Source organism: Eleutherodactylus coqui, chromosome 13, assembly GCF_035609145.1.
Source record: "Eleutherodactylus coqui strain aEleCoq1 chromosome 13, aEleCoq1.hap1, whole genome shotgun sequence".
Classification (NCBI taxonomy): Eukaryota; Metazoa; Chordata; class Amphibia; order Anura; family Eleutherodactylidae; genus Eleutherodactylus; species Eleutherodactylus coqui.
Genome location: NC_089849.1, coordinates 12,663,966 through 12,691,546, shown reverse-complemented (window position 1 = coordinate 12,691,546; position 27,581 = coordinate 12,663,966). Strand labels below are relative to the sequence as shown.

Here is a 27,581-nt window from a genome sequence, read left to right as displayed (position 1 = left end):
TTGCTTTTTCTTCTTTCACAATGTCATCCATTTTTCCCGTATTCATTAAACTGAAAAATAAGCCCAAACAGATTGGTGAAGTACGGACTGCCACGGAGGGGTGGCTGCTTTTTTCTTTGCATCCCCCACTGAACTAAATAGAAGAGCCACATCCACCAGTCTGATCAGAAGAAAGTTTTTTTCCACGCAATTCCTGTGGTTGTACGAGAGACTGATGTGGCCACTATGGGTCCATGTGCGGAGTCTAAGCTGCTGTACAGGAGGCAGCACACGGGGCCTTTGGCCTTAATGGGATTTTCCGAGACTGGACAATTAATGACCTATCTCCACATCCATCGCAGCAGGCAAAGCTCACGTTTAGTCCGCTTTCAGATGAGCGCATTTTAGCTCCGCATTTGCGGACTGTAATATGGAACTAATGCAAAACACCATCTAGTCACAAACGTATTTTACACAACAGTGCTCTAAAAATGCCCTTTTTTTTTTTTTGCATATTTGCCTCCATATTGTTCTTTTCTGTCGGGTAAATACGGACCAGTATAAAATAAAAAATATCCGGAGACAAATACCGATTACATATGTACAAATACCAGTACATATGGCTGTACTGTCTAATACACATCTGTTTCACAGACGGGTTACAATACACTCGTCTGAAATCAGCCTCAAACCGACCCTCTGACTTTAGGACAAAATTCTGTCCCCGGACAGGAGGGACCAGGGGTTGTATTATTACCTGCACTTCTCCACTGTCTGATCTGTCAGTTTCGGGTCCTACTATCACCATCCAAGATGGCAGATGCAATCTGCAGTCTATCTACCCAATCACCATTAGTAGTGTTAGAGTACCAATTCACTATACCCGCGTTCTAATTGGCCAGTGCTGCTCACGTGATCAGCTATGGCCAGCAGTAGTGCAGATTTGGCATTAGCTAGATAGAAAGTTGCAGCCGCCATCTTGGATGGCTGAAAACCAGGACTGCAATTGGCTGGAGTACAGATAACCTCTTCCCTCCCACCTCCTCCAGTTCCAGGACAGAGTTTGATGCAAATCAAGTGAACAGGAAGTACGCTCACAATACTAATCAGGGCTGCTTCTGCTCTGTACACAGAACGATCAGTTGTCCAGTCCCAGAACACCCCCTAAACTTATACCCGTCACCTACCTAGAAAACATTCACCTCACAATGTATTCTTTAGAAACTAGTGACTGTATTAAATGCATTAATTACAAAAAGCCTCCCAGGTCAACATTCCTCCTCGCTCCTAGTGAAACGATAGCGCACGCCAAACGGCCTCCGCCGCTTTACAGTCAATACACTTAAATATGCCCTTTATTTCTCATAAGCAAAAATGACACCAAACGAGAAACGTCCAGCATGAACATCTCACAAGCAGAAGCAATAGCCATTATGACCTGCAGACAACGCCAACATGGTACAGAATTCTATATATATGCGCTTTATTACACGTTTCTTTGCAGCGCTCCGCGTGGGCTGCCGAGGCCGTGGGCAGCAGAGCAGTTCAAGTATCAGAGAGGTGACAGACCTTTTGAAAGCAGTTGCAGGTATTCTGCATTCACTTTGTTTCCTGCAAGGACACAAGACATTCTTAAAGTGTCCAGGAGTTAAAAGTACAGAAAAGCAGTGTAAACTCGAAACAGAGCAGACGATCACGCGCCGTAACAGAAGGAAAGACGAAATCGTAAGCTTCTGTGGCGTCCGCTTGATAACGGCAGCATTTAGAGCAATAGAACTACGAGACCACAAGGGCCGGGTCTTACAATGACGCCCTGCAATAACGGATGATCCCTATATGAACTTTCTAGCTGTACTTCTTCCTATAGGGGTTCAAAACCATAAAGTATTCTAATGTACAAGTATACAGGGTGGAGTTAAAAAAAACAAAAAAAAAAACATCCGGTGCTATAGCCCAATACTGTTGTCCTATATTGAAACGGGGTACTTTAATACACACCGCCCCGGAAAATGGATTTCAACTGTGTTGTGACCCCTGTAAGAGTAAAACCCAATTAGAAGGTTGAAGAGCAGAATATGGGAAGCAGAAACCAGCTTTCCGTGCGTCTCCAAGTCCTGCGGGACTGCGGCTATGACTGACATGAGGAAACGTAAGTACTGGTAGTACGGCCTGTGCGAAAGTATACTCAAAAGGAGGCGCAACACAGATCATCACCTGTGGACGACATCCCAGATGATCTGTCCCTATCGTAGCAGAAGGAGACCATTTCAAATACGTGTTCACACAGGCCGTACTACCAGGCCTTATGTTTCCTTACTACAGTTATAGCGGTGATCCCACGGGACTTACCGAAACGCAAAAAGCAGATTTCTGCTTCTCACATGATACTCTCCAACTTTACAATTGGGTTTTATTCTCTCTTACAGGGGGCCACAATACAAAAACTGAAATCCATGTTCCGGGACCCCGTGCGCCATACCGTCGTGTAGACCTCCTATTGTTATCTCAGTATAGGACACCAGTAGTGAGTGATCGCACCGGATTCGGCTTCTTGACTACACCCCGTATAAGCAGTTAACTACTGAAGAAGTCTAATGATAAGCGCTGTGCTACACCTCATATCAGACCCAACAGGAAGGAGGCGGCAAAACGGGAGACAATTACTCATTAAAACAAATATAGGGGTTTATCATAAGTGCTTGAAAACAAAAGGAGGCCCAAACAATCAATGGTGTTCATGGCGCTCTGTTTAGGGATTGGATTTGCCCCCTCATAATTCACTTCTCATGGACCTAGCACAGATAAGGAGAGGTAATCTCTAGATCTCTTGGCTCCCGCTACACAAAAACCAAGATAGGACCTCTTAAATATGAAAGAAATCACCACCCGTACGTGAAAGATCTGGAAATTACATCTTCGGATCAACTTCTAAATCGACGCCAATGACAGACCTTCGAATGGAAGCAGAAGTATAGACCATTAAGAAGCTGACCAAAGTGGAGAGAAGGGGTTGAAATCTGTCACACCCTTTGTAATATCAGGCGGTGGTACACGGGAGAGGGGGGCTAGGACCACCTAGAAGCCGCGTTCAGGATTACGAGTGTTCAAGACTATCGGCAGGCTTACGCATGTGGAAAGGACATTCATTTATGACACCGAATATCATAAAAGAGCATCTTGAATCGCAGCGTTGCTTTAGGTGCAGTTTGACCCAAGACATCGGTCGTAAAGGAAAAGGTGCGAGAGGGACTGGTCTAATTTTCACACAATCACATCATTGCAGGGGCAGAAGGTTAGTGTCATTTTTATTTGCTGACAGCCCTTTGGGCTTTGAGATGAAGAAGTTGCTACAGGACAGGATGGATAAATAAAGTTGAAGGTGACATGATGGCGACGACCTAGAACGGGGCAGAATCCTGTGATTTATTGTCTGGAGAATGCAAATTCTGGCTTCCGTTTGCTCCTTCATCTGTAGATACCCGGGGCTGGAAACAGAGAAGACATGAATGAGTAAAAACATATAAAAAAGGTATATTCACACAAAAGAGGGTATATTCCTGCAACTGACCCATTCATCGGAACGAGAAATCCATGTACTCCACAAGCAGCCCTATCCAGATGAATGGGACAGACTCAAGTGCAGAAACTTCTGCTGTGTGAATATACACTAAAAATAAAAAAAACAAGCCCAAAAAAAAAAAACCCCAAACCGTACAGAAATGCAGCAAAAATATTGGAAAGCAGCAGTTTTTAAATAGAAGCTTTACAATTATAACTACTAACAACCACTTGGGGCTCCTGTTACCTGACGAAGACCCCAATCCGGCATAGAAACGTGCTATAAAGTTCCTTTTGCACTGGACCTTGCTGCTGTAGAGATCCATACTGTGCCAATTCGTATCCTAGAAGCAGTAGTGATAAGCCGGACACTTTCAAGCCGACTGTTCACATTTTGGAAGTCTCTTTAACCCGTAAAGATGCAGTTTTTTTTTTTCCCCCTCTTGTCCTCCCCATATACAAAAAAAATCCTAACCCTTATTTTTCAGGCGACGTCGCTGTCTGCGGGTTGTTTGTGGGATGAATTTATTTTTAGTGGTGCCATATGATGGACTGGAGACAGATTAAAATTTCTAAGCAAAGCAAAATGGAAAGAGACACAATTTCGCCATCTTTGTTTTTACAGCATTCACACTGTGGCAAAACATCAGAGTAACTTTATTCCATGGGCCAATTCAATTAAAGACTATACCAAGTTTTTATTAGGATAGCCCACAAGCCTGTTCTACTAGCCAAAAATACATGGTAGCCTTGGAGCAACTTCACAAGGCCCTTGGCTGCCATGACAACCGATTGGCACCTCGCGATCTTATCGTGAAGGCTATTCAGGGCATTTAAATGCCGCTGTCAGAATTAACAGCGTTAATTAAAGGGTTAACAGACAGATACTGAAGGGCAAACATGTATACCCAAAAGCATCACATTATCACTATGGTGCGGTTTAGTTAAGGCGCTTCCATTTGTATGACAGAGCTGATCTGGGTCTGCTTGGACCCGGTAGCTTTGCTGTGACAAGGGGCATATGGTCATGTGATCACTGGGTCATAGTGGAAGAAAAACTTTCACTCTTTAGTACATAGAGCTCATTGAGCGCTATCTAGCTTGGAAAGGAGAAGCGGGTAAAAATGCTTCTCCCTCCTCCGGGTTCTCAGCTGTGTCTGACAGCTGTGGACCCGACCTGCTACTGCTTGATTGCAGGAGCAGAGACTTTACTTCCGCGCCGTATTTCGGCTGTTGGCGGGATTAAAGCTCAGGAACAAGCGCTGTAAATATACGGCTCTTGGTCCTAGGGGTTTAATCCCGGACGATAGAAGAAATAGTTACAGCATTAAGGGGTTAAAGGCAGCCTGTTGTCACCCATGAGCACCATAAACCAGATTATGGTGCTAACAGGGCAGGACCTGAGGAGTCCAGAGATGGACTTTTTATACTAATCCGGCTCCCCATTTCCTGAAAGCCAGCGCAGGGACGGAGCCTGCAGAGAATGGAAACGCGCGGCACTGTCCACAGGGCCGGAACGGGAGTCGTGTGACCATAAAAAGGTACATCCCCGGACTCCTCAGACCGGCCCTGTGAGCATCATAACTTAGTTCATACTGCTCATGGGTAATGACAGCTTCCCTTTAAGCAGAAGAGTACTGAAAGCATCAGTGACGGGTTCCTATAAGGGTGTGTTCACACGTAGCGGAATTTGTGCGAGTCTTCAGCAACAGAAAACCGGACAAATGCTGCATCAAAAATAAAAGTGAATTAAATTGAAATAATTTAAATGGCGCAGTCTGCTACAGATTTGGGAAAGGAAGGGGTAAGAGGTTGCACCAAAATCTGCTACATGTAAACATCCTATGTGAACAGTCCCCACCGGCTCCGGATGTAAACGGGCATTTCAGAGTCACGTGGAATATAAGCCGCCAGGTTTGCCAACTACAATGCTGACACTTTGCCAGAGCCGGCGGGACACCGCACCTAGACTTTTGTTCGCTCACCTTTAAATTCGCCACACGTTCTTCAAACGACTTGAAGGTGGCTGAGTTTCTAGAAAAGATCAATATAAAAGGCTCCATTATCACCACTGGTCAAGAACATACAGATGACTGTTTTATACAGAATTAAAGGGCTCGCCCGGGACTCTGCGCATTATTTTCTATTGATCAATCGATCAGCGGGGCTCAGACATCCAGATCCCCAACACCGCTGTCCTTCCAGGAAGCTTAGGAAACAGAGGTCGCTGTCCGTACTGCAGCAGACCAGGTTGGTTAGTGCATGCATAGCTTGAATTCAGTGGGAGCTGCGCCAGCACTACCAACCTGCGCCACTGCAGGGCGGATGGCGTGATCGTTTTTCTGCCCTGTCCGTACCGACACCAGAAATCCCAAGTGGCAGACAATCATCAGCAGAAAAAATGCTTAAAGTTCTGGAAACCCCTTTAACGATGGTGTGAACTTATGTGTCCAACCTATATTGTTCCAAGAATAGATTTTGTTAAAGGGGTGGTCCAGTTATAAACTATTTATTGGCCATCACTAGTTTACAGCTAGACATCCCCTTTAATTTCCATTATTTGGCTATAAAGTTGCTAAAGTGTTGAACTCGTCATTTCACAGACAGCACTCAACAGACCCCATTGACTATAATGGGGTCCATCAAGGTGCCGTCGGGCCAGCAGCATTATCCCAGTCAAAGTACTGCAGCATGCCGCGCTATTTTACCCAGGATTTTGCGCCAGCGGCTCCGACAGATATAAGCGGCGCCGGAGGGGCACAGTATACATAAAGATGATTTTCCGCCAATATAGGCATACGTCGCCTGTAGGCGCAGTCTTCAGAGTTATATTAACCACTACCTGACCAGACGTTTTACCTCCCTTTATTAACAGGCATGGGCGGTCAGGAATTGGTTAAGCACAAGCAACATTTTTACTGGGTGCTTCTGTAAGGAATAGCGCAGCAGACGACACCACGCCATACAGTTGGCACCCGGATGCCAAAACAACTCCTTTGGTATCAGATAGCTGAAGACCCTATGTATACCATATACGCTGGCAGCTGCCCTGCTGCATACGCCAAACAAACTGCTGACGTAGTAGTGCAGTTACACCCTCGGGCGCTGTTACATGAGGGGCGCTATCACTCAGTTTAGTGCCAATTGTAGGGCTGCAACTGGGATTGCAAGTTCGACCCAGCAATTACCTGTAAACCACGAGCCCCAGCGGGGGGCGCTAGCACTTGTGTAGTAGCGCCCTTATCCTGTAAGGCTGTTTGCCCAAGTCCCATCATGTGTGAACAGACAAAGTGTTGATGTGGCTCATTGAAACGGAGCAGATGCTTGTCCTGTTCTATCCTTTACGCTAGGGTCACACAGGGCGGATTTGCTGCGGTTTTGCCGCAGCAGATCCGCCCGCAGCAAAACCGCCCGCGGCCGCTAATCCCGGGATTAGCAAGCCATGTGGATGAGATTTCTCAGAAATCTCGTCCACACGGGATGGCTAATCCGTTGCGGTAAATCCGGTTGAAACCGCGGCTGCGGTGGCCGCAGCTGCGGTTTCAATAGAAGCAGCATGTCCATTCTTCGCTGCGGTCCTCTATGGGAGCGCCGGCCGCGGCTTAAACCGCGGCGGTTCTCCCGGCAGAAATCTCGCGGTTTTTGCTGCGGCCAAACCGCGAGATTCCTGACGAAAATCCGCCCCGTGTGAACCCAGCCTTACAATGACAGCAGCACACCTGGTTCGTATAGGCAACAATACTGTTCTGGTAGGCTTTAACGGGGGTTGTTCAGTTAACTACTAGTAGCCTATCCGTTGGAAAGGCCATCAATAGTAGATTAGAGGGGGTCCACAGTCTTCTGATCACCAGGTTAGTGCATTTAAGCCAACAGATCTGTTTCCCACTGCAGTGGCCAGATTTGGGATTTCACTTCAATGGGAAGCTCAACCTTGTGTCCTGCAATACCAAGCCTGGCCACTGCAGTGAGAACAGAGCTGTTACCTTCCTGCGAAAATCAGCTCAATAGATGGTGGCAGACCCCCTCCGACCTACTAGACTAAGGATAGTTCATCAATAGTTTAATATACAAATACATGCACACAGTTTATAGGTGTTCTCTGTAAGGAGGGCCAAGCGGAGGCTTTAAGTAATGCCAACTAAAACTACCCTGAAAGATGCAGAACATGCAATGCCAGCCTGGGCTCCGCGGTTGTACGTTACCTCATTGTCGGCATGCTTATGGAGTGGCGGATTGAATAACTGCTACTCGGAAGGCATGTGGGAGCAGAAAGCAGAGTTAGGGAACAGAAGAGACGTCGGGCATAAGTACATATGAGGACGGCAACCAAGCAGTCAGTAACTGTCACACACCATATACACACTACATCAGCGGCGACGTCCCCAAGAATATATTAGGAGCCAGTATAATCTAACGATAGGGGGCGCTCTCATTGGCGGCACAATTTTTCTTTTCCTTTGTTAATCATATTTGAGTTTCAACAGGATCTGCTAAAAATATAAGTATCTGCAGCATCAGGCGCTCATTGGTGCAAAAACTGACAAACTAAGCCAACTAATAAATGACAAAGTTGGACAGAAGTCTCTAAAGATGCGCCCGGTTTATATAAAATGGCGCATTTTAAAGCTTAAACTCGCACGTAATCTTTGTAAACCGGCTGCATTGTGTCACATTAGAGAAGCACTAAACGTAACGTTTAAGCATAGGCCTTATTCAGAGGAGCAGAACAAGGCCATGCCGAGATAGTTCTTATGAGCGCTCCGTGTACAAGACCGCACGTCTGGCAGGTCCTACTAACGGCTCCGTGTACAAGACCGCACGTCTGGCCGGTCCTACTAACGGCTCCGTGTACAGCACGAGATCACAGCCATCTGAATAGGGGCGTATTTACACGGCTGATAGAGAGTTGTGCCCGAAAATCTCAGGCGCAGCTTGCATCGCACGGATCCCCGTCCCTCTACAAGACATCGCAAGACCCATTCTTGTGCAATACTCCCACAAAACGCCAACGAGGGCCGACCAACACGTTGATAGGCGCATGTTTCATTTTCTTTTAAATGGGCCAAAAAAAAACTACTGATGGGGACGAGTGATCGCTAGTAGAGATGAGCGAGCCTACTTGGCCACACCCCTTTTTTGCCCGAGCACCGCGAATTTCGGGTACTTCCGTACTCGGGCGAAAAGATTCGGGGGGCGCCGTGGGTGAGTGGGGGGTTGCAGTGGGAAGGGGGGGGGGGGTTCTATGGGAGTACACACGTACTGATTGAAGTAGCGAGTCAAGCGTTGACTTCCACAGGCGTCAGAGTGGGAACAGGAAGCCGGGTAAGTGCTCTTTTACAAGGGTCGATATTCATTCTGATTCCTGCATCCAGTGGGGACCCGATGATCGCTCAGTGTGAATGCTGACTGATCCAACGAGAATTTGTTTGCTTCTCCTCCATCGTTCAGCTCTGCATGCATAAAACTGGACGGATCGACCAGGTAAACAGGCAGTTATCACCTATGACCAACTGCCTGTTTATGGTCAATGGATCGATCCTTGGCTGCTCTGCCTCCATTCACCGACGATCGCTCCGGGGTAAAAGCATCTGCGCCCAACAGATGTCCCGTAGTATAAAAAGCACACCCCCTGTCCTATAAGACCGCCATATGGTTTATAGCGCTTTTAGGAAGTGACCGGTTCCCCTTAAGCCCTTCCACACATATGGATGTGAATATTTATGGAGCCTCACACCACAGGACAATGTAGAGATTCATTAGGGGCAAAGTTTTCTGCACTTCCAACAACTGACCCCATTGTAAAGCCGGACACGGCCGCACCTCGACCCCGCTCACGCCTCTACTTGGTTTGGGATCCCTTTCCCACAGTCTGATGGGCTTGGTGAACCGCTGGTATTACAGGTCTGGCTGCTTGTTGCACATCAACACTCCGCACAACAAAACACCACAAATAGTCGTCACTAAAGTACCAGGAAGGAAGACGGCAACAGACGGAGTACAGCAACTACGCTACAGACAGACCACATGACGAGTCACGGCCGTGCGGAGCATGCAGGGAAAGGGCTACTGGAGAATCTGCTGAAACAGTTTTTATCTAGCATCACCAGCCAGATCTTTTTTTGCAGAAGGGTCATCAGATTTCTGCCGCCGCTGCGGTGTTACTGATCACATGACTGGCACCCGGCTCCAGCTAATACACTGCAGTAGTCTATTTTGTGCGCAGGAAACCGGGACAATTTCCTAGATGCATCCCACACCACAGCGGCTGACAACAGGGAACAATAGTACTTTTACATGGGACAAATGTTGAACACTTAAGTGTCCGGCAGCCGCCCCACGATGATCGCTGCTGCGCCTTCACAAAGGAGCAATAATCGGAGGGCGCCAAAGATCTCCTCTGGGGTGAACGAGCGGTCGCTCATAGGCCGAGAGTCTGGTTTTTGGGTGAGCCGACTAGCGACTACAACACCCCGTGTTTACAGTCGCCTGTAAATCAGCCCTTTCAGCGATCACTCGGGCAACTATTGGCCCATGTAAAAGTACCGTTACTCCTCTGCAAAGCAGATTGTGAGGATAAGAGTAAAAGTTCAATGAAACGCCACAAGAGCATTCACTGAGCATGACCCACGATAAAAGTAAAAGGTGGAAACTTAAAGAAATTGTCCAGTTGCAAACTATTCATGGACTCATCTGCAGGCGTCTCTAGCAGTCAGCTGTCTTCTGGGTCAGGGCACTCATGCACAGAGCCAGTTTCTGCAGGAAGCAGACAGCACCGTTCCCACAGCAGTGGCCACGTTTGGTATTGCAAGCCATTTTGCCATTGAAGTGAACGGCAGCTTTGCCTGTAGTACCAAGTCTGGCCACTGCAGGGGAAACTGAGCTGTCTGCTTCTTGAATTGCAGTGCACTGGCCAGAAAACAGTCAATCAGCAGAGGTCCACCAATCTGATGGTCTATCCGCAAGATTGGCTGGCCCAGCAATAGTTTGCAACGGATAGGCATTTATCACCTAGGTACAGGATGGGGGATAAATGTCTGATCACTGGGGGTACAATAGCCCATCGCCCAGTGATAGTGGGAACGACGCTACCAAATGACACAAACAGAGCGGCGGTATATGTGCCACCCGTTAACTAATATGGGATAGAAGATTGCCAACTGAAATGAATGGATGCTTATGTCCCGCTGCTCCCTTCACATGGGGCATTTGGGTGCACTGGATTTCAGGACCACCAAGGCCCCCAGCCGTTGGACCCTTAGCAGTCAGACATTTATCACCCCTCCTAAGGAATAAGTGCCTTTAATAGGAAAACCCCCTAAACTGTAACCCCACATTATTAGGTTCTTAAGGGAATCATTTCCACACAATCTCCCTAATCAAATTAGTAAAGTAGCTGCAAGTCAGGAGCTTCACTTGGTTGATCGATAACATTTAGTGTGGATGCATTAACAAGTTGCAGGGTTTCATAACACGTATAGGGACCAACGGGCATATATATCTACATATATACACAATATATGTGATGGAGAACACAGAACATGTCCCCTTACCTAAAAGACTGGGAGAAGGGGAGAGCCCTGCGAGGGAATGGAGGAGTAGACAGAGGTCAGACTATAGCACCCTAAAGCCCATTCACACACACACACAGAAGTCCATGTGGAGATCAGCAAGAGGGTCTGCCGTGACCCCCACAGCCTGCCAGAGGGGCGAGTGGCATCGGCTCACCCTCAGCGGAGCACATTATACCACTTCTAAGAGGGTATGAGTACTTTTACTGCCTTTATCGCTCCCTGAAACTGATAAAAAGAAGAAAGGACAGTTCGTCTACAGCTCCTGCATGGACCCATGCGTCTCCATGGTTACAGTCTATAAAGAACCCTTGTGTTCAGAGTATCTTGCGTTGGGGTCCTTTACACAACCCGATTAAAGTTTGGGCACAAGGTGCAGCAAAACATTTTAGTCGCCCGACAACTGAGCTGTGTAACAGAACCAACAATCGCTCGTTCGTTGGCTGATTGTTGATCTCAATGAGCGCAAATTGATCGCCGATTGGCTGTACATCTTCTCGCGCGAACAGGGAGATGTACAGCCAGCTAATGGGGACGAATGATAAAAGATCATTCACCTCCGTAAGTGGATTCTCAGCCCGTGTAAGAGGAAACTCCATGAGTAGCGATCGGCGCAAGTTACCTAGCACCAAGAACTTGGCCAGTCTAAGAGAACCCATGGGGCTCATTCACACGGGCGTATGCGTATTTGGTTGCTGAAATATCCTGCATATTTTCAGCATATTTAGTACCTACGCTTTTTTTTTCATGCGTTTCTTATGTATATTTACACAATTCTATAGACTTTAAAGTTCACTTTCAGTCCATGAATACAAAAACAGGAGGGGAGATTTCCTGCATGCAACCGAAAATCCGCTCATCTGAATCCTCCAACGCAAATCAATGGGGTTTATTCTATCAGCATTATGGGCGTAAAAAATTAGCGTGTAATTAGAAATGCAAATGTGTCGTGTGAATGAGCCCTTAGGTTCAGTTCACAACAGTCGGACCTGCCGTCCCCGAATTCTGCTAGAATGCAGGATGTAATATAATGCGGCACGCAACCCTAGTTCATCCTGTAGAATGTTGGATGGAAGCTGAATAGACCCCATTATAGTCAAGAGGGTCCGTCCGATGCCATCATAAGCCGGATCCGTTTGACTTGAAGGAGCGCGCCTCCTTTCAGCACTGATGTGAACGAGCCCTTACTGTTCTCTCCGCCCATCCTTTTGCAAACCGGAAAAAAAAAAAAAAAAAAAAAAAAAAAAAAAAAAGGAGCCTGGTTGAAGGGAGTGACAAATCTGACTACAGTTTGTAGTCTGTAACCATGGAAACACACAGGTCTGCATAGAGACTGAGGACACAAAATGCAGATTTTTATCAATATTTGCTTGCTTAATTTTTTTACTGTAAACTTATTGAAAAGATAAATTAAAAAAAATTGCAAAAGCTACAATTTAGAGTTCTATTAATTCCTTTATCCGATTTCTTTAGAGAGCTTCCAGTCGTCACCTGAAATCTGCTGTCAGGGGAGACAATTAGATCAGCCATGTTTGATTGTCACAATGTAGACTGCAACGTGTCGGATCTTCCTGCAACAGGTTTAGTACAGGAATGAGAGAAGCAGATTCAGAAGAGTAGGAGCACCTCAAGGCACACAGACCCTTACCCTCCGATCATCTCCAGGGGTACAAGAACTGCTCCAGCCATAACCAAGCTGGAGTGCGTCAGCAGGGAAACAGACATGTTAGTTAGTGCAAGCAGGTGTACAGGGCCAACAACACGGCGCACCAATGTTCCAACAATCACTGTAGTGTAGCGCAGTTACCTGCCGCCCCTCAGACCCACCGATTCCGGGCCTCATTTTTGGCCATCCAAGATGGCTGCAGCCTTTTTCAATCTAGCCAATGCCTGCTGCTCGCTGATAGGCCAATGCGTGAGACACTCCAGCCAATCAGAGAGCAGGTATAGTACAGTGGTAGTCTAACACTACCAAAGCATTGTAAGTATTTGGTAGTCTGAACATTGCGATGGCCATCTTGCACCGGCTGAAAATGGGACCTGGAATTGGCCAGGGGAATGGAGAACAACTGCAGGTTATATATCCCCCCCCTCCAGTCCCGGTATGGAATTCTGTCCAGAAACCGGTTGCCGACCATCCACTGCTGTTTCTGCACCACTTGGTCACTGTTGACAACACACGTGACCGCTGCAGCTAGTTACCGACAATGGCAGTGACATTATACCTCCACCGATTGGCTGCAGCGGTCACATGTCCATCTCAACGTGAATCACAAAGGCCAGTGATTGGCTGCAGAGCACACGCGTCTATCCCAAAGACTAGGGAGTACGAAAACCAGTGGAAGACCCTGAAAAGCGCTAGAACTAGAGCAGCAGGGAATCGGACTATTAATTAACGTTTTCAAGTATTCTGGGCATTTTTTTTTTAAAGGGGCTGGACATCCCCTTTAACAGATTTCTATAACATGATGAAAAAAAATGAGGGCGCCAGCGCGTCGAACGACCCCAGGTGGTCTGTTTTACTGTGCCCTAAAGGGACGCTGAAAAGTGAAAGGTAGAATCGAGTTGGATGCCATTGGTGCAGAGGATCTGATGGATCTTGCATCCAGCACCAAGTAGCATCACTGAGCAGGGATGGATATCTGCACTTACAGCCCGTCGACGTGGACAGTGGAAACAGCGAGTCGATTATCGTGCGTTTCTGTACTTTCTGATAACCCAGTTTTTGTTCTTCAGAAAGCTGGCGTTTTGCCCATCAGGCTCTTCCACCGTTCTGCTTGAGCGCAGGTCATGTGACCACTAATAGCAGGACTCCCGGCAGGCGGCACTCGGTCGATTTTATCACTTTTTTTTTTTTTTTTTTTTTTTTTTAATACCAGAAGGACCATCCGTACATTCGTTGTTTCAAACACACCCCAAAAACAGTTAGAGAATGGCAGACTTTACACTAGGAAGCACGGGGAGGGCGGGCGGATGACTGGTCAGAGAGCAATGTGACATCTGAAAATAAACTATTCTGTACAGAACACAAGATATATTGGGGGTTCACCATTTTACCTCATGTCCCCCAGTTTCCTGGTGATGGCGGTGCCCATCGTAGACAGCGCAGCGGTGGTTTTCTGACCGGCAGTTGAAAGAGTCTCCTGAGTCTTCTTGTAGCTGAAAGATGCAGGAAATATAAATGAATACAAATGGCAATGACAGGAGGAGCAGCGAGAGGCACAAAGACCTTCAGGAGCCAAGGAAGACTGCCCTCAGCTCATCAATGTAGCCAATAGAAAAAAACTCCCCTCGGCTCCTGAACGTTGGCCAAGCCCAATACAGACAGATATGGTTGAAGCTGCTCTGACCACCCGGCCACCATGCTAGTTGGAGTAGTCGGTTAGCAAAGCAAGTTAAGCAGCAGGTTAGTGTAGTAGGGCAGGTTAGAAGATACAGATGGAAAGTCACCAGCCGTCACCTACATGGCACCTGCAAACACAACATTCATCCACCTGCAAACACCGAGCTTTCTTTCCAGGCGCAATACAAAGCATTCCATCCACATACACCTTATAGACCCCCATCTAGTAGCTCGTTGGACCTCTTTGGCCTTCAGATTTGCAGCAATTCGTCGCAGTGTAGATCCCATGGGGTGATGACATCATTCTGCAGGAATACTGGCTCCTACGGACAGGAAGCTTCTTGTAGTCGCTGCAGATTAGATGGCGGTGCTGACATGTTCTGACAAGCTGACAGGAAGGGGTCAGCGATTCATGCTGCTTGTGCCAAATTCTGAAAATGGTTTCCATACATGCCCCGCCCCCACAGTTCAACCCTATACTGCCAAATCACACCACAATCGTACAGACTGTGCCACCCTACATGGCGAAGCATAAGTAACGCACTTCATTCGCGAAACGCGTTTTGCGGCCACTACTAAGGGAGGGGGGGCAGCAGCTGCAGAGGGACTCACACATCAGACTGCGTCATTTTCTCGTTCCACTCTCCAAATTTCTCTGATGTTTTAACGTAACTGAAACAAAATGGACAGCGGGATCTTAATGAGAAAGCCGAGTACCATGCAGACGTGTCGCCCGGCTCGGTGTGCGGGGGCGGACACTGAGTCTTCACAAGGCAGGGGGTGGAGGATCAAACACGTGCGCCGCTGCGTCGCAGTCAGAAGCGCAGGACTTCAGTACTGCGGCACCATAAATCATGATACAGGTCAGGAGGGAGAGGCTCGTGCAAGAAACCGGCCAACACCGGGGGAAATTCACACGCAGCAGATAAGTCGCAGGAATCTCCGACTGTTCTGATCATCCAAATGCGGCTCGTAGAAACCACTGCAAGAACGGCCACACGGACGGACGGACGGACGGACGGGGTTTACAGCCCTTGAAGTTTCTGCAATGAAATCTAACGCACGGAAATATCTCTAAAGTCGCCCAAAAGCTTCCAACCGTCGGACATAAGAGCTTTCAGTCAGTGAACGCTACTGCATAATATGCGGCGCCTTTGTCCAGTTTAACCCCTAATGGACCGGACACTTCAGGGATTTTACGGACTTTTTCTTCTTCCTTCAGCTACCAAAATTATTTCTGCAGCGTTTTTTTCTCCGTGACCTATAGGGCGTTTTTTAAAAAAAAATATATAGTTTTTAATAAGTAGTATATTTACGCTAAAATAAAGCATGGGTCTGGGTACCTCATTGTTTTGGATGTTTTAATATATAATATGTATAGATTTTGATTACAGGGCGCATCGTTTCGGTTGGCATTGGCGGTCGGTCATTTTTATTTTACTTCTTTAGACTTTTTTTTTTTTTTTTAACTATCTGTGTCCCCCATGATGTCATAAGACCCCTGGGGGTCATTCATATTGTATTTCTTTTCAATTTCATACATTTCTCCTGTATCATCCATAGGAGCCCCAGTTACAGGGGGAAAACATCCCCTGTAGTCATATTTGCTAGGACCCTGCAGCTCTGATGTAACAGGGGGCACCTGGTGGTCATGTGATTGGTGGGTCACGTAGTGGAAGCAATACTTCCACTCTTTAGTACATAGCACTCATCGAGTGCTACGTCGCCTCGAAAAGGAGAAGGCGGAAACTGTTAAAACAGCTTCTCCCTTCTCCTCCGGATCCTCGGCCGTGTCTGACAGCTGAGGACCCAACCTGCTCCTGCTTGATTGCAGAAGCAGAGGCTTTAATACCTTGCTGTACTTCTGCTATCGGCCAGGATTAAAGCCCAGGACCAAGCGTTGTATATTTACCATGCTTGGATCTTAAGGTGTAAACTAGGGCCACAAGACCACATGCTGCACGATATCACGTTTTAGAGCTCTTTTGACACGGGACGAGCTATCGGGCGCAGATCATGACCGGTCGTCCCAGAGATAAACGTTAGGCTACGGTGCCTAAGGGGCAGGGAATGTGAAGTCCGGGGATGTGCTTTTTATACTAAGGGCCCTTTTACACGGAACGACCTGTTGGGCGCAGATGCTTATACATGCAGGAAAGAGCAACACCAGTGAATGGAGGCGCAGTGGGCGGGGATTGCTCCGGTCCGCCCACCTCCATTCACAGTAAACAGGCCATCGTTCATAAATGAATGACTACATGTTTACACGAGCCGATCCGTTCTATGCATGCAGAAACTGAACGAGAAGTGAATAAAATACTAACTGAAGTCGGGGCGGCACTTACACTGAACGATAGTTAGATTCCCTCAGGGTCAGGAATCTGCAGGAGTTATCGGTCCGTGTAAGACGGCCCTTACATCTGCAGAACCCCTTTAAGGAGTCATGTGACACTCCAGGGACAACTCACGCGTTAGACATTTGGACTTCATGCAGACTCTTCGACAGGTTGAGCTTGAGTTGGTTGAGGGGCGTCTGGCCCAGCTTTCTCTTTAGCTCCGCTGCGTGACGCTCCTTGGCCCCCAGAACCTGACGCAGCGTGAGGATCTCCTCCTCCACCTGCAGAGGAAAGACAACAACCACCATCAGACATCTAAAGGGGGAGGGAAGAAACTCCAAAGAAATGCAGATTATTTACTACAACGTCACCTCCATAACAAACCTCCAATGACTTGAGGGTCTCTGATAGAGGACGTCTGGGTGCAATGTGTAAAATGGCCACTAGGTGTCAGACTCTTACATAGACAAGAAGACTTCTACTACGCTGTGGAGGGGGGCGCTAACTTCTCAATCATCCCATCAATCGAGATGGTCCGTGTCCGTCACATCGCAGTCCAACCAGCTTCCAGTTACCATAGTGACCCCCGACCCGCATTATGTACAGTACATACACAGTCTAGTCGGGTACTGCCGGGAGAGGCAACAGTGGACTCCACCCAAAAGCAGCAAGTCCGGCTTCCGGGTGAAGCCCTCCTTTAACCCCTTCACAACTGCCGGCTATAAAAAAACTTACAATTAGGCAGTCATAAAGGGTGTACGGAGCAGAGTCCGCCCCACACTCAGCTGTCTGACGTAGCTGATAGTCGCCGGTAACTGCTGATCGCGGCAGGTTATCCTTTAGATGTCGCTGTTAAAGCTGACCGTGCGTTTAAACAGTCCGTAGGGAAAGGAGGAGGGGGGGGGGGGGGTCCTTCCCTGCCCCTTCCCTGTGTGATGGGGGGAGGTCCAATGGGCTAGCATGGCCCCCCGGAATCTACTGATGGCTTCCAGGGCAGCAATGCACAGATGCCCATCAAGTCCTGCCCGTGCCAGTGAAACATTGGTACAGCATGTAATGCAACTATAATCGTAGTGACCCACAAAACGAAGTTCATGTGTCGTTGGTACTGCATTGTGAACGCTGTAGGAACTAAACCCCCCAAAAATGTATTTTTTTCATATTTCTTCCCATTTGAAAAAGGTTTCTCTATACATTATACTCTGAATTAAATGATACCATTAAGAAAACTACAACCCACCCTGCAAAACAAGCAGCGCTCGTACGACCATGTCACTGGAAAAGTTATAAAGTAATGGCCTCTGGAAGGCGGGAATAAAAGAAAGAAAAATCTCCGGTCCTGAAGAAGGGCCTCACTCTACACCCCCCCCCCCCCATCCAAATCATCACCGTACGCACCTTAAGCAGGTCGCTGCGCAGTTCCTCGGCTTCATCTTCGGTCAGCCCCTCCGGCAGCGCTCCTCCTGCAGCGTCAGCTGGCATACGCGTTCCTGCTGGGCACACCGGGACGTCCGTCATGTTGTCCGACAGTAAACCTTTGTTGGGAGAGTTAAGGTTGATGTCTGTCAGGGGAGGAGAAGGAGAGTCAGAGGGAAGGGAGCGAGCAGAAAGCAAGCAGGGACCATCAGAGCAAGCGGCATACAGGTGCAAGCGGGAAGGGGAAAGCGAGAGCAAGCTGGCGATGAGCAAACCCCGTAAGGCTAATAAAATGGACACAAAGCATTCTCCGAATAGTCTCTTCAATGGCGCAAATAAAGAGCCTTCCCCAAATTAGAAAAAAGCCAGTTGTAGTGATTAACCACAAAACTACTCACACACCTGCGGAGGCGAAGAGTAATGGGGAGCCAGACAGACACCATTATAGTCACCAGCGTTCATCTGGCGCCATCGGACAGATCCGACATCCCGTTTTCCTGCTCCGACATAACGGAGCAGGAAAACAGAAAGCTGAACCCAACCGATGACTACTGGCTGCGCCAACCACAAGCTGCGGATCACGACAGCCCACTGGGAAGTGGCAGATGGCCACGTAGGAGGACGAGTGTCAGCCCTGCGCCCCTCCGAATACTGCAATTATTGGCATTGAATACATTAGAACTACAATGCTATAAAAGCTATGGAAACCTTTGATCAAGAATACATAATCTTTATTTGTATAGCGCCAACTTATTTTGCAGCACATTTGATGTATGGGGGCATGTGGGCAGCGGGTGTACATGATGGGCAGGGCACTGAAGTCAAGGGAGTTTGTATGCTTCTTTGAAGAGGTGAGTCTTTAGGGCACGTCTGAAGTTTCCTGCATCAGGGATGATCCAGATGTTCTGGGGTAGAGTGTTCCATAGGGTCGGTGCAGCTCTGGTGAAGCCCTGTAGCTGAGCATGGGAGGTTCGTTTAAGGGGAATGTCTAGTCTGAGCGTGTTGGCGCAGCGCGGCCTAGGCGACATATGGACAGGAGGGAGGTGATGTAAGGTGGCGCGGCGCCATGGAGAGCTCCGTGGGTGAGGGTGACGAGTTTGAATTGAGTTGTGCAATGGATGGACAGCCAGTGCAGCGACTGGCATAGTGCAGAGGAGTCCGAGAAGCAGCTGGATAGGAAGAGGAGCCTAGCTGCTGCATTTAGTATGGATCGGAGTGGAGCGAATCTGGTGCAGGGAAGGCCAATGACCAGCGAGTTGTGGTAGTCGAGTCGGGAATGGATGAGGGCGACAAGTGTTTTTAGCGTGTCCGTGGTGAGGAACGGCTGGATTTGTGTGATGTTCCTGAGGTGCGGGCGGCATGTTCGGGCCAGAGATTGGATATGGAAGGTAAAGGAGAGGTCAGAGTCCAGTGTGACCCTGAAGCAGTGGGGATGCTGTCTAGGGGTTATGGTGGTGCCAGATACTGATATGGAGATGTTGGGGGGAGGTTGGCTGGTTGATGGCAGAAAGACCAGGAGGTCATTTTTTGAGAGATGGAGTTTGACAAAAAGGGAGGACATTGTGTTAGAGACAGCGGGTCAGACAGTCGGTGATGTTTTGAAGGAAAGGTGCAGAGATGTTGTGGGAAGAGGTGTATAGTTGGGTGTCAACAGCATAGGAGGTGATGTTGGAGGTCAAATCTGCAAATGATTACCCCGATTGGGGCTGTATAGATAAAGAGGAGGGGCCGAGGACCAAGCCCTGGGGTACCCCAACAGCAAGAGAAGTAGAGAGGAGATGGAGCCAGCAATACATACGCATCTTACTACGCCCCTACAAAAAAAAATTAAAAAAAAGTTACACTTTTTTTGCATTGAGGTTCCATTCTCATGCATTTAAGAAAGCCTCATACTCTTACATTCAAGTTTCCAGCTTCTGGGTGTTACTGGCACTGATCAGCTGGTTTCTCAAGAGGGTGAACAAGCTCAGCATCTCCTTTCAGAGGCTGTGTAACATAACCACACCCACTCAATACTACACAGCTATCTCTCATCCTCTTGCTGGTGGCCACCCAGAGTGAATTACAGCCCTTTGTAATAGTAGCTTTTTCTCCTCTCCATCCTCCTAATCTCCGGCACCATCATACAGCCCTCTGTAATAGCTTAGTGAAAAGGCAGTAAATGGATGTTCATAACAGGGGAGGAGCCGTCAGTTGACTCTACAGACTGGAGGACTGAAGTCTTAGCAAATTCTGTCAGCGTCTTGGAAAACACTATGAGCTTAGGAATCAAACAGTCAACTTTTATACACATTATATGCTTATTTGCTTTCTATCACATGGTGCAAGATGACTGCGTGAAGACTGGCAACATGTCATTATTTGCATGGATTAAAAAAAAAAAAAAAAAAAAAAAAAAAAAAAAAAAAAAGCAAAAAATACAGATGAAACAAAAAATAAAAAAGCATATATGCAAATATATACCCCCCTCCCCCCCCCAAAAAAATAAACTATGCAGCAAAACCACAGATTTTACGGCCCAAATATGCATTTGCCCGTGTGACTGAGGCTTTAACCTGGCATGCGACTCGTATGCACACAGTAATACGTCTGCCTTCTACACGCACACGTGGCGTCCCGCGCGCTGAGGGTGCGGCAAATAAAAAGCAACAGCATTAAACAAAAGGCAAATAAATCACAAAGTGGAGAGCAGCGAGCGTGCAGGCACAGAAATAAGACAAGGAAGAACTGCCTGCGGCTTCCTTGCGCTCGGCGACACTGACTGATTACGCGCCGTCACATGTATGATAGTTTCCACGTGGATTTGTTCTAGTAGACAGCATAAACTTTTAAAAGTTCATCCAGAACTTTTGAGACTTCTCCCATCAATGAGCCATCCTCAGGATCCCTGCTGATCAGCTGATCGCCGGGACTGCTAACAGTACAGACAGCGCTGTCCATATTACAGTGGTTCGGTTTGGTACTGCAGTCACCATCTGTGCCTCAACTACCAACCTGGCAGAGCTATCTGCTTACAGCACTGTACACAATGGCAGCAGACCCGGTGGGCAGCGGACCCCGACGATCAACTGAGGATAGCTCACCAATGGGAAAGTCTCAGATAACTCCCTTAAAGCAAATCTAAGGCTGCATAAACACGGGCCGGCGCAATATATCAGTCCGAGAAACTCACAACGATAACCGTTCTCAAATCCACGATTTTGCCTGCGAGTGCGATGGATTTGTAAGAAAAACGCATCGCGGCACACGAAAATTGTATGTTTCAGTAGGAAAAGTTTCAAGGTCGCATCACGCTTGCGTGTACACGCACATGCAATATGATTTTTAAGCTTACCTGTAGCAAATTCAATTAATGGGATTGTGGTGGCTTTTTTTTTTGCTTGCGCAAAAGTTACAAAACTTGCACTTGCTACAGTGCTTACGCTCGAGTGACACCGGCTATTTTTCTTGTGCGCTGCAAGGTACACGAAACGCGAATGAAAATAGAGACCTTTATTTTATAATAGGTCTCGTTACACATACAATCTTTCTCTCGCAGCAAGAAGGAAACGTTACAGCGTGTCCGAATTATCTGTGATTCCACAAAAAAAAAACCTGCGCCAATTATCTCCTATGGGCAAGTAAAAAAAAACAAAAAAAACAAAACACACTAACAGTTGTATGTTTCACAAAACGCATCACGCTTGCGCGGTCTCGGTCCGCATTGCTTGGACCAATATCGCGCCCGTCCATTTAAATCCGGCCTAAAGGTGGAAAAAAAGGAATCCGCTCGTGCCGACTACCAAGACACAGATTTTTGCAAACAAAGCACTAACTTTACGACCGCTGCGCTAGGAGTCGCACCCGTCCCATCGCAGACCGTGAACTTCGGGAGCTACCTACATAAACAGGAAGCGGCGCGCTATCCGCAGCGGATATGGAGCGCGGTCTGATGGGATCACGATGGGTCTAACTATCAGCAGACGAATTCTGAGCCACGAAGGAAATTAGATCTCCCTGAATGACACATCCGACAAGACGCAGCGGCAGATAAGAGCAGATGAGCTGACTCAGAACAAAGCCAATGACAGGAAACCGGCGCCGGACGGCGGAGCACCAGGAAGGTCAACCGCCCATTAATATGCTGCTTGCACGCTACAGAAGGACGGGGTGGTTACATACAGTATAACCTCATTCACGGACCCCCTACAGGCTGCAGTATACAGCCAACGTGTTCCTATAGGCCCCGGGACTATATGGTGCCCACTTATGGCGCTATATTGTCCCTCAAGCACGACCAGGGGGCAAATTACAGCTTCTCCATACACAAGGAGGAAAGTTCACGTTTGCCAGCGTATAACACACAGCTGCACTACGGACCGCCAAGTGCAACCCGGAGCTGCGGTTTACAGCATTTAGAGGAATTCTTTACAGCAGCCTCGTGGGCCATACACAGTGGACAGGAGGAGATACATTGACTTCTACCGGAGATAGTTGTGGGCATGCTCTGTGGGCTGTGATATCACCTCGACTTCTATGGGAGAAAGTTGTGGTCATGCTTTGTGATGTGTAGGGAGGGGGAGGAGGTGAGCTGTGATATTACCTCGTTTTCTACGGGAGCAGTTGTGGGCATGATCTGTGATGTGTAGAGGAATTGAGAAGAGGCAAGATCTGACCATCACATATCCACTTCTATGGGACAGTGTTGTGAGCATGCAATGTGATCTGTGTGAAGAGGAGGAGGAGATGAACAATGACCATTACTTACAGACATCTATGGTAGAGTATTGTAGGCATGCTCTGTGCAGAGAAGGGAGGAGGTAAGCTGTGACATCACCTATAAACTTCTATGGGAGAGTGTGGGCATGCTCTGATCTGTGCAGAGAGGAGGAATTGAACAGTGACCATTGTATATAGACTTCTATAGTAGAGTATTGGACATGTTCTGTGTCCTGTGCAGGGAGAGAAAGAGGTGAGCTGTGACATCACCTATAGGAGAGTGTTGTGGACATCATCTGTACAGGAAAAAGGAAGGCGAGATCCAACCCATCATTTATTCAATTCTACGGGGCAGTGTTGTGGGCATGCAATGTGATCTGTGCGAGAACGATGACCATTACCTATAGACATCTATGGTGAAGTATTGTGGGCATGCTCTGTGCAGAGCAGGGAGGAGCGAAGCTGTAACATCACCTATAAGCTTCTATGGGAGAGTGTTATGGACAGGCCGTGTCCTTTGCAGAAAGGAGGAGGTGAGCCAGACCATCCGGCACAGCCCGATCAATGGGCACAGTTATAACAAATATGGAGCGATACCCCGCAGGATACCATACAGAACCTGTATACCTCCATGCTCACCCGTATGACATCTTGTATCCAAGCTAGAGGTGGTACAACAGGGTACTAGAGCCTCCATGCCCGCCTGTATCACATCTTGTATCCAAGCTAGAGGTGATACAACAGGGTACTAGAGACACCATGCCCACCCGTATTACATCTTGTATCCAAGCTAGAGGCGGTACAACAGGGTACTAGAGCCTCCATGCCCGCCTGTATCACATCTTGTATCCAAGCTAGAGGCGGTACAACAGGGTACTAGAGCCTCCAGGCCCACCTCTATCACATCTTGTATCCACTCACTCCCTGATGAAGGGCAAGTGCAGAGCAGAGGCCGGCGTGGAAGTTCGCAGGTAATGTCGCACCCGCTCACAGGTCTGGAGCTTCTGTGTCCATCACTAAAGGGCCCCTTGGCACCGGTCGGGGTACCTTCACAAGGATGGCTATCCCCGAATTATTGAAAGCAAATGCAAACGGCCGTCACTCAGTGTGAACAAGACCCCAACGCAGCGAGCGGCAGTAACACGTTCCGTCACTAGTGTCATTTCAGCTTGCCTATAAAAAAAGGGGGGGGGGGGGGGGGCGTCCTTTGTATTTGAACGACCAGCTAATAAATTGGCGCTGTGTAAAAGCAAACGAGCGGCCGTCTTCGTACACTTCATCGATTATGTGAATATTCGCTCCACGTAACGGTACTGTCACTACAGACACCAGCGGAAGGGATAGGGCCCGTCCACACTGGCTTCTGCACCCTCCAGAGCTCGGAAGTGTGCCCAGCCTTACCTCAGGCCTCTGAACTCGGAGAATCAGACCCATGGTGGGTTCATTCTGCTACATTGTAGCCCTCGTTACGTTGACACACACACACACACACACACACACACGCCCCACCGCTGCCTGTCATCCAGCAGGATTCTCCGCTGCGGCCCCCCAGCTCACAAGAGCAATCACTCTAATCCTCCGCACGGCACTAAATCCCTATCTGTATCCCATCTGCAATCAGCGGCGGTGGGGGGGGGGGGGGGGAAGAGGGGGGACCTTCCAGATTAAAACCCCTCTCCACTACAAGTCACCAGTAAACAGACATCCTCGATGAGCAACATATTCCACGCCCGGGTAAGATGGGCTTCTAGTAAAACTGGGTTATAAGACCCTCCTGGAGTCCTGAGCAGCAAAGCTGCCTGGTTGTGATGTCACACTGCTATCAGAGCATGCTGGGAGTTGTAGTTTTATGACAAAGTGGCATAGATAGAAGAAGAGTGGTTTAAAGAGACCTTCTGCTCTTAAAGGGATTGTCAGGTTATAAGTTATTGGTTGGTTATCCTCAGGATTGGACATCATTCGTCAAATGGCCCCCAGAGCAATTGCACTGAGCAGATTCCTGCAGGAAGCTGACAACTCCGTTCTTACTGCAGTGGCCAGTTGTGGTATTGCAGGCCAAGTTCCCATTTATTTCAACAGGCACTTGGCCAGCAATACCAAGCCTGGCCACTGCAGTGGGAACAGAGCCGTCTGCTACCTGCAAATATTAGCTCAGTGGATGAGCGCACGAGCAATAGTAGACTTCTGATTGCTGGGGGTCCCAAGGGATAGACCTCCGCTGATCTACAGTTGATGAATTGTCTTTAGGATAGCCCACCAGGACAAAAACTGGAGGGACCTCTTTAAGTGCCTTCTGATAGGTCAATGAGATATTAGAGACGCCCGTTACCAGTCCAAACACCCTATAGGGGAACTCTAAGTTAGTACACGGGCCCCGCAGTCAGGGCCCTTTTCTATCAGCCAGCGAGGTGCGCAGCTACAAGGCGAGTCCCTGAAGGGTCCGCATGTCTGCATCGCAGGGGGACCGTGTAATAACGCACTAGGGAAGATGAAGCATAATATAGTCGGCTTGTAACATCACAGAGGTGAGATAACGCTGCCCTGCAGACGCCAACACCCAGGGAGCCCCGCCCTGATAGTGCGACAACACCCTCCGAATGTTAGCACGGAGCAAACCGCCGGCCGTAGTACAAGCACCGCGTGCAGGGAGGATCCTCAGGATGAACGGACAGCACTTTGGACTCCCAGCAATCAGCTGTAATATGTGGGCAAAGCCAGCAGCGCCCCCACAGGGAAAGGGAGGCATGACAAGGTGATCAAAGAAATCAACGGGTCGTCCATGGAATGTAGAGACGCAGCGCGCTTCTCAGCTCCAACGAAGGGAATTTGTAAACCAGACAAGACACTTATTGCTTGTGGGGTCTGCATGATGGCCGCCGGACCCCAAAAAGAGGTGAGTGGGCTGATAGGCTGTGAAGACAATGATGTGAGCGGGAGAGGACAGGCAGCGGTCAGATGGGAATGGGGTAGCGGAGTAAACCAGTGGAGATGCCCCCCAATATAATGCCACCCCTACAAAAAAAAAAACGACATTCTCCATTATGACACCCCACAGCCTCCCCTCTGATGTCACATGGCCCTCCTAAAGATCCCCCATCCAGAGCCCCCACCACCATCACATGACACATCTAGAGCCCCTCCACTAATGTCACATGACATGCCTCCCCTACAGCCCCCATCTGCCACAGCTCCCCTTCATGCCACCAATCCAGTCACATGACACATCTAGAGCCCCCCCCCCAGTCACATGACACATCCAGAACCCCTCCACCATCACATGGCACATCCAGAACCCCCTCACCAAAGTCACATGACACATCTAGAGCCCCCCCCCCAGTCACATGACACATCTAGAACCCCTCCACCATCACATGGCACATCCAGAACCCCCTCACCAAAGTCACATGACAAATCTAGAGCTCCTCCATCTGACACAACTCCCCTACATATCAACCCCCCAAAGTTAAAAAAATAATCACATGACCCATCCGGAGCCCCCTCACTAATGTCACATGACATGCCTCCCCCCCCATCTGACATGCCACATCTAGACCCCATCACATGACACCCCTACAGCCCCCAGCCTATGTCACCTGACAGCCCCGCATCCCATATCAGGACACAGCTCTAATGTGACAGCTCCCCCCGTACAATGTCACCCGACTCACTAATCCGCCTCCCCGCCAGGCAGCTCCATGTATTAGGTGACTCCCCGCAAAGCAGCCACAGCGCCCCCAACCGCAGTGGTGAGGCCAGAGCCAGCGAGCAGCCCCCCACCTCCTGCTCACCCTGCCCGCCGGGATCCATCGCTCCGCTTCGTTGACCGGAAGTTGTTTACAATTCTGGGCGGACCCGGGCGACGGAATATTAACAGCTGAGCGAGTGTCGCATGTCTATGACGTCATGCCTGAGAGATGTCGCCGAGCAGGGAGCAGAGACGCCATTGTCTTGGTTGTTTATGTCAGTGATTACAGGTCGGTGGTGTCTGTAGGACGACCCTGACAAAGCAGTAACATCTTTATAACATGTTCTATCCATCTGACAACTACTAGGCCCCCCCAATAACACTACATAGCACCTCCATGTAGTCAAATAAATGTACCACCCCTCCCCCACTGAGCAGATGAGCTGTAGGCACAAAGATGGCCGTCTTATCAGCCAAATATTCTGATACATACCTATTATATGCAGCATGACATCCAACTGAAGGAAGGTATCCACAGGCCAGTGTTGGCGGCCATCTTGTCCTGCATGATGCTTGTTGCTAGGCAACTCTGAAGACTTGTCTTTTGTCTAACAAGACTTATTCGCAAAGACTACAGACTCCCTGTAAATATTTCTGTTCAGAGACTCCGCTTTCCTTTACGAAATTTGCACAAGTTGCCCTAAAATTGTTGCCATAGTGCGGCTTCAGTCCCTTGACATGGAAGAAGAGAATCGCGGGAAGACATCCTTACCGGTGGATAAACGTCTGACCACTGGGACCCCCAGCAATCTTGAAAGCGTCACACACAAATGCCCCATGTGAACAGAGAGTGGCGGTGCGTATGCTCAACAGGATGGAGAGAGAATGACGAGCGCCTTTTCTCCCTCCATCCAATAGAAGTGAATGGAGCAGCAGTCGGACATGAGCGTCATATCTCCATTGGGGCATTCGGTAGGCCGTCGTGGGATTTCTGGTCT

The 27,581-nt window shown here is 48.5% G+C and overlaps 1 protein-coding gene across 10 annotated transcripts; it reads right to left on the bottom strand.

The window, feature by feature from the left end:
* Nucleotides 1–3,267: 3,267 nt before the first annotated feature.
* TPD52L2 (TPD52 like 2) lies at nucleotides 3,268–26,765 on the bottom strand. 10 transcript variants are annotated; one of them, XM_066587880.1, is made up of 9 exons: nucleotides 26,687–26,765; nucleotides 18,183–18,319; nucleotides 16,917–17,065; nucleotides 15,061–15,120; nucleotides 14,163–14,264; nucleotides 11,088–11,114; nucleotides 7,740–7,781; nucleotides 5,523–5,571; nucleotides 3,268–3,464 (listed from the first exon to the last, which is right to left on the bottom strand). In XM_066587880.1, exons 1-9 carry the CDS (start codon nucleotides 26,703–26,705, stop codon nucleotides 3,378–3,380), a joined length of 672 nt encoding a protein of 223 aa, XP_066443977.1. In that variant the 5' UTR covers nucleotides 26,706–26,765; the 3' UTR covers nucleotides 3,268–3,377. The 10 variants fall into 10 exon arrangements, with proteins under 10 accessions (XP_066443977.1, XP_066443975.1, XP_066443979.1 ...); XM_066587878.1 differs by having other exon boundaries at nucleotides 18,183–18,346; nucleotides 26,687–26,759; XM_066587882.1 differs by having other exon boundaries at nucleotides 18,183–18,346; nucleotides 26,676–26,695.
* Nucleotides 26,766–27,581: the final 816 nt, after the last annotated feature.

What these genes read in the sequence shown, in the direction of transcription:
- TPD52L2 (XM_066587878.1), bottom strand. An exon ending in AGGAAACTGGGGGACATGAG is followed by an intron (nt 11,115 to 14,162) that starts GTAAAATGGTGA and finishes ATTCCCTCGCAG; the next exon opens with GGCTCTCCCCTTCTCCCAGT. An exon ending in AACGTGTGGCGAATTTAAAG is followed by an intron (nt 3,465 to 5,522) that starts GTGAGCGAACAA and finishes CTCTGTTTCCAG; the next exon opens with CCCCGGGTATCTACAGATGA.